We start from the raw sequence: 7,862 nt of genomic DNA, 5'->3' as shown, positions 1-7,862 counted from the left end.
TTGAGACGCGTGAGACGCGTCCGCTGCAGGAGTCGAGGGAAGGCCGCCATATTTGTCGAGGTTTCTGTGGATTCCTCCAGTGTGTGTGTTGAGACGCGTCCGCTGCAGGAGTCGAGGGAAGGCCGCCATATTTGTCGAGGTTTCTGTGGAGTCGAGTGTTTCCTCCAGTCTAAAGATTGAGAATCAGCTCAGAAGCACTTTTCAGATGAATCCGGCGCTTGACCTTTGGCCTCCTGAGGTCAAAGGCCGTCCACTGCTGACCTGAGCTGGGCTCGCTGGCATCGTGCTTCGCTCGCAGGCCGCGGCCGTCTGCCTTTCTTTCGCTCCAGATCGAATATTTCAAGCGATTCAGAATTAATTATTACTCAATTTTTTTTTTTTTATGTGATTATATGGAATCAAAGAACAAACAGTAGTTATAAAGATCAAATTACAGTCAGCATCGATATGAAAATGACGAACTGTCACGTTTTGTTTTTTAATAATAATACTAATAATAAAGTTAAACTGATGTTTTTAAAAAGTCTCACCTAAATGTATTTCAATATTTTTGTCTTGTATTAATCTGAAATGTCTGATATAGTGTTGTGTTATTGTTTGGCTCGTGTTATTCGCTTTGTTCTCTCGTTGCTGCGTAAAAAAAAAAGTTTAATTATTCCCCACATTTTATGTTTATCTGATGTCAATTAAACAATACATCAACAGTGCAAAACGTTTAAAATACATATTTTTGTACATTTTGCATTCAGTTAATTTTAATTCTTAATTCTTACAGAGCAATGAAATATTTCTCCAGGAAACATTTAATCTAGAACATGAGTGAAAATATCTCCACAATTTTTTTATTTGATTGTATATATTTTATAAGCGCTAATAATATTACAAAGATTCCGAAGGCTTGATTGAATCTAAAGCTGCTGTGAAACACTGATTGTGAAAAGCGGAGTACAAATAAAAATTATTTGGCAAAGGCATAAACTGTGCAACAATGTCGATGAACTTCAATTAAATGAAAGGTTTCACCATAAACAGATTTAGCTGATTTGAGTGTTTATCGTTTATTAGAAATGCTGAAACATCAGAACAAACTTCTGCTTCTCCAAACATCATGAGTTTTGATTTGAGAGCTGAATGTAAAATAAACCCTAAAAACCGGCTTCTGTTTTATAAAGCAGCTTTGCAGTCATTTTCAAATGCAGTTGAACAAACTTTTATTTAGTGTTAAATGTTAAAGTGTCTTTGGAGCTGGAGGTTTGATGGGGTTTCATCAGGTCGAGCAGAAGCGGAGTGTTGTGTGACTGTGAGCTGATTCAGTGTTGATTCTGAGCTGATTCAGTGTTGATTCAGAGCTGATTCAGTGTTGATTCTGAGCTGATTCAGTGTTGATTCAGTGTTGTGTGTGAGTGTGAGTGTGAGTGTGTGTGTGTGACTGTGACTGTGTGTGTGAGTGTGTGTGTGAGTGTGTGTGTGTGAGTGTGAGTGTGTGTGTGTGTGTCGTCAGTGTTTCAGTAGGTGGGTCGTGTCTGTATGTACAGGTGGAGCTCGAGGAGCCACTTCCTGTCACAGAGCAGATCTCGATCTTCACTGAAGTGTCACACACACACTCGTTCGTCTCGAACCTGCGGCCCATCAGACGACAGACAGACAAACAGACGGAGGGATAATGATGGCGTGGAGAGGAGCGTCAGCCGTGGTCATCCTGCTGTCCATCTCACCTGTGTCAGGTACGAGAGTGTGTGTGTGTGTGTGTGTGTGTGTGTGTTGAGACGCGTCCGCTGCAGGAGTCGAGGGAAGGCCGCCATATTTGTCGAGGTTTCTGTGGAGTCGAGTGTTTCCTCCAGTCTAAAGATTGAGAATCAGCTCAGAAGCACTTTTCAGATGAATCCGGCGCTTGACCTTTGGCCTCCTGAGGTCAAAGGCCGTCCACTGCTGACCTGAGCTGGGCTCGCTGGCATCGTGCTTCGCTCGCAGGCCGCGGCCGTCTGCCTTTCTTTCGCTCCAGATCGAATATTTCAAGCGATTCAGAATTAATTATTACTCAATTTTTTTTTTTTTATGTGATTATATGGAATCAAAGAACAAACAGTAGTTATAAAGATCAAATTACAGTCAGCATCGATATGAAAATGACGAACTGTCACGTTTTGTTTTTTAATAATAATACTAATAATAAAGTTAAACTGATGTTTTTAAAAAGTCTCACCTAAATGTATTTCAATATTTTTGTCTTGTATTAATCTGAAATGTCTGATATAGTGTTGTGTTATTGTTTGGCTCGTGTTATTCGCTTTGTTCTCTCGTTGCTGCGTAAAAAAAAAAGTTTAATTATTCCCCACATTTTATGTTTATCTGATGTCAATTAAACAATACATCAACAGTGCAAAACGTTTAAAATACATATTTTTGTACATTTTGCATTCAGTTAATTTTAATTCTTAATTCTTACAGAGCAATGAAATATTTCTCCAGGAAACATTTAATCTAGAACATGAGTGAAAATATCTCCACAATTTTTTTATTTGATTGTATATATTTTATAAGCGCTAATAATATTACAAAGATTCCGAAGGCTTGATTGAATCTAAAGCTGCTGTGAAACACTGATTGTGAAAAGCGGAGTACAAATAAAAATTATTTGGCAAAGGCATAAACTGTGCAACAATGTCGATGAACTTCAATTAAATGAAAGGTTTCACCATAAACAGATTTAGCTGATTTGAGTGTTTATCGTTTATTAGAAATGCTGAAACATCAGAACAAACTTCTGCTTCTCCAAACATCATGAGTTTTGATTTGAGAGCTGAATGTAAAATAAACCCTAAAAACCGGCTTCTGTTTTATAAAGCAGCTTTGCAGTCATTTTCAAATGCAGTTGAACAAACTTTTATTTAGTGTTAAATGTTAAAGTGTCTTTGGAGCTGGAGGTTTGATGGGGTTTCATCAGGTCGAGCAGAAGCGGAGTGTTGTGTGACTGTGAGCTGATTCAGTGTTGATTCTGAGCTGATTCAGTGTTGATTCAGTGTTGATTCTGAGCTGATTCAGTGTTGATTCTGAGCTGATTCAGTGTTGATTCTGAGCTGATTCAGTGTTGATTCTGAGCTGATTCAGTGTTGATTCTGAGCTGATTCAGTGTTGATTCTGAGCTGATTCAGTGTTGATTCTGAGCTGATTCAGTGTTGATTCTGAGCTGATTCAGTGTTGATTCTGAGCTGATTCAGTGTTGATTCAGCCCATGTGAATCTCCAGTAAAGCAGTGAGTCTGCTGATCTCAGATCAGTGATCGAGTCGAGTCGAGGGTTTCTGGATTCATTCTTTCCACCGACACACCCCAGTCGTGTCTTGATATTATTGTGAGATGAACTTCCTCAGCCATTCATGATTTTCCACAAACACAGATGAAAGATGAAACACACACACACACACACAGACACACAGACACACACACACACACACTGTTTAGAGTTTTATTCTACAAATAGCTGGTGAATTTAATTCTACAGTCTATCCGATGCTTTTAGAACACAAGTAGATGCATGTTTTAGATTTGTATTTTTAGTATTGGGAAATCATTTTAAATTCAAACATACATATATCTCAATCAAACTGCAGTTGGGTTATTTTGATTAGGTTAAAAAAATCTGTTTTTGCAAATAAACTCTTCATATAAATATATATATATATTATTGCCATAACATTGGATTTAGATATTACAGACCATCAGATCTCTTAAATGGTAATTTCTGCGTCAATGTTCAGCTCAAGAATCTTCATTTCTGCTTCATTGCACTTAATTCTGTGTGTGTTCAGAGACGTCTCAGTTTGTTTTTGATCCGATGCTGCTGATGATGTGGAAAGTCTTCATTCAGTGGGCGAAACCAGCTTCGTTTACAGTCAGAGTCCCTCTCAGTAGATCAGTGAATCAAATGATGAGACACGGTGGAAAATACAGGCTGAAAACATCATTTCAAGGAACCCGCTGTAGAATTCACATCAATCACATGAGATTCTGTGAACTCAAATATGTCACACCTGACAGATGCTGATTAGCGTATAACCTGCGCTGCACATTCATATAAACACATCATAGCAAGCTTTTATTCACATTAGAGAGAACACTACTCTTCCAACATTTAGAGAGTTCTGAAAGATTCATGCTTTTGAGTAAAAACAGAAATAATGTGAAATATTATTAGAATTTAAAACCGCTGTTTTCTGTGTGAATCTCTGTTAAACTGTAATTTATTTCTGTGATGTGCAGCTGTATTTTCAGCATCATTACTCCAGTCTTCAGTGTCACATGATCTTCAGAAATCATTCTAATATGCTGATTTGCTGCTCAACAAACATTTCTGATTATTATCAACGTTGAAAACAGTCGTGCTGCACAATATTTTTGTGGAAACTGATACATTTTATTTTTCAGGATTCACAGATGAACAGAAAGTTCAAAAGAACAGCATTTATTTGAAATAGAACTCTTTTGTAACATTATAAATGTCTTTACTGTTACTTTTGATCACTTTAATGTGTCACTGATGAATAAAAGCATGAATTTCTTTCAAAAAAATATAACTGACGCCAAAGTTTTAAACAATGGTGTGTATATGTATATATTTTTTATTAAGAAATCAATTTTTAAGACATGTCTATAAATAAACAATCACATTCTGTTTTCTAGTTTTTACACAAATTGTAAGTGTTCGAGTCGCTGGTTTGATTTTATTAATAAAAATGATCAAACTATATTTTTCTTTGAGTTGATCAAACCGTCAGCACACCGAACGCTCGCTTCATTCACACGAAATCTGTTACTCATATTTATTTTAATCTAACATCATATTTAATGTGTGTATTTACATTTTATTGCAGTAATGTAGCAAAAGAACAGACGTTTGTTTATTTGACCCGTTTAGACACTCGTTTCAGATGAACGTAAAACAGAAGAACACGTATATAATGTTTAGTTTGTCTAGCGTTAAATCATGTGTTTCTGCTGCGTCTGTACTCAAGTATACTCAAGTCAAAGTATGGATACTGTACGATGTTAAAATCCAAGTATCTGAGCAAAAGTAAAAAAGAGCAACTTTAAATGATACTGAAGTATTATAAAGCAGAAGTAACCTGAATGAAAACTGTTGAATCAAACCTCAGTGAGCATCTGCAATGAATTGATTATGCTCATTTAAACAAAGCGGTTTATTACAGTTAATTAAAAATGTGATATTGTGATCATTTAACGGTCAGTTCTCACTGAAGAGAAGAATACTGTTAAATGTAATACTGGATATTACTGTTTTTTGGAAGTGGAAATTAACAGTGAAAAATCCTAGAATCCTCTGTGTAGCACGTCTTCTCAGTTTCTTCTCATCAGCTGTGTACATTAGCACTTTATTATCTTTCATCTGATGTTGTTAAATGTATGTATTTTGGTGTCATGCATGTCGTTTAGTGTTTATCAGAATATCAGTATTTTCCTCCTCTGCTTCTGCAAGAGCTGTCAGTGTATTACAAAGCTACAAAACAGATATTAGTGCTTTAATAGGTTGCTTTATTAACAAGTTAACGAAATGCATTTTTACTGTAAATTTGAGCTAAATCTGTAAAACTAAATTTTGCTACCACAGTAAAGTTCTGGCACACACAGTTCTGTTTTTTACTGTATATTTAGCAGATTTAGTTTTATATAGTATACTAAATAAGGGATGATATTGTGACGAGCGACGTAGTGGACAGATGCGTCTCGATGTTACATCAAAAGCCGTACGACTCGAAAGGTTTATGTGTGCTATTTTTACAAACCTGTTTCCTCGGGGATTCTTTGAATTGTATTTTTAGCGTACTGTCACTGTTGCTTACAGTTGCACTCTTTTGATCAAATAACCCAAAAAACTATTAGATCGTAATCCTCACGCCTCGAAAAACTGCCAAAGCCAAACAAGCACCTCAAAATAAAATTGTGCGCTGCAAAAAAACGTTTTCTTGCTTAGTATTTATATCTTGTTTTCTAGTGTAAAGCTCTAAAAATGATTGAGTCAGGGTAAAACGACTCAAAGGCTTCTGACCCCACCGGCAGATATTATACTTGTTTTAAGCAAAAACTAAATTGGGATAATTTTCCCAGAAAACAAGACATAATATCATAAGTCATGTTACGTAAATGCATTTTAATTCCAGAATTTGTAGATATTTATACTAGAAAACAAGACATGAATACTAAGGAAGAAAATCATTATTTGCAGCGGAAGTGTTCGGCTGAAATGCTCTGAAGTAAAGGACGGCGAGTGTTTTTCTGAGCTCTTCTGATGACCAGGTGTTTGACCCGTTCTCGTGAACCGCAGCACTGAGCGTCTGCGGTGAGGAAGAGGAAGAGGAAGCTCAGATCAGCCCACAGCTCTTACAAACCTTTCATCTGATCCAGAATCATACAGCTTCCAGCCTCACTCCTCACAAACACACTTCAGATTATTCAGTGCTCTTCACTTGGAGAATAGACCGTTCTGGGGTGAAACACAAGACACTGAATACTTCTCAAGTACACAAGTGCAGCCGCTTATGAATATAGATCGGATGTTTGTGAAGCTTATTCCGTGTTTATTCTGTATTTCTCTTCTTATATATATATAGAGTTCAACCATGACCTTTTATGACATTTAAGATTCTGCTTTAGGATCTGATCTGTTCTCATTTAATGCTTCACACACTTTCAAATCTAGTTTTTTTTTATGTTTGACTGAAAGTGTTGAAATATTCAATTGTATCTCTGCAGTATTTTGTCTGCAATTACACAAATAATATTAGTTTATTATATGATATTTAATAAACGTTATATGAAATTAATTGTGATTCCTACATGGTAATTATTTAAAATCGCTCGACTAAATATAGTTTATAATGATTTTTTTCTACTAAAATATATATTTAGCATTGATCATCAGTATTTGAGTCCAGACCCACCTTCAAACAGATTCATCGACTGAAAGATGTTCAGTACGTTTTAAATAAAATTCTAGTTCATATAATTTGTATTCGTTCTGTAACTAGAAAACGCCGTCTAATGCGTGTTAGTCAGGAGTCTCCGAGGTCAAAGGTCTCGTGTTTAACGGCTTCATTAGTTTGAGTGGTTTAACAGACGCTGGTTTAGCTAGTTTAGCTCTGCTTGGTTCATGATGATTTTCATTTTATTCTCTGATTTCGTACTTTAATATGATTTAATATTCTGTGTGAATCAAACGTGCAGCACATTTCTGAGCGGCTGAGGAGTTTCACACACAGCAACAGCGTCTTTCATCAGCTTGTGTTATATTTACACTCTACACCACTTTATTATGTGTGTGTTGTAATGCTTTGATGTGTTCCTCCCTCTTTATCTCCCTCTCACACACACACACACACACACAGTTAGTCAGTTAGAGCAGCTGAACAAACCGCTGAAATAGAAACACTCGAGACGCACACACCACAAACACTTCAAATGAGAGCGCATGCGTGTGTGTGTGTGTGTGTGCGTGTGTGTCTGTGTGTCTGTGTGTGTCTGTCTGTGTGTGTGTGTGTGTGTCTGTGTGCGTGTGTGTCTGTGTGTGTGTCTGTGTGTGTGTGTACCTGTTTTTCTATTCTGGTGGGGACTTAAACCTGAATACACACAGACTCATGGGGACTCGTGTCACGGTGGGGACCTAAATTGTGGTCCCCACGGGTACAAAAGCTTATAAATCATACAGAATTAAGTTTTTTGAAAATCTAAAAATGCAGAAAGTTTCCTGTGAGGGGTAGGTTTAGGGGTGGGCAATAGAATACACGGTCTGTACAGTAGAACAACCATTACGCCTATGGAGAGTCCCCACAAGGATAGCAAACCAGACATG

The 7,862-nt window shown here is 36.9% G+C and overlaps 1 protein-coding gene across 1 annotated transcript in view; it reads left to right on the top strand.

The window, feature by feature from the left end:
* Positions 1 to 1,453: 1,453 nt before the first annotated feature.
* The window catches only part of cd247 (CD247 molecule), a 12,231-nt gene continuing 5,822 nt past the window's right edge, over positions 1,454 to 7,862 (top strand). Inside the window, exon 1 of the mRNA XM_016566690.1 lies at positions 1,454 to 1,724. Within this exon, the coding sequence (XP_016422176.1) occupies positions 1,664 to 1,724 (61 nt within the window). The 5' untranslated portion in view covers positions 1,454 to 1,663. The remainder of the gene's footprint in view (positions 1,725 to 7,862) is intronic.

This window comes from Sinocyclocheilus rhinocerous, unplaced genomic scaffold (assembly GCF_001515625.1).
Source record: "Sinocyclocheilus rhinocerous isolate Xijiao unplaced genomic scaffold, SAMN03320098_v1.1 scaffold632, whole genome shotgun sequence".
Classification (NCBI taxonomy): Eukaryota; Metazoa; Chordata; class Actinopteri; order Cypriniformes; family Cyprinidae; genus Sinocyclocheilus; species Sinocyclocheilus rhinocerous.
Note: the sequence above shows the minus strand (reverse complement) of the source record. Positions and strands in the feature narration are given on the sequence as shown.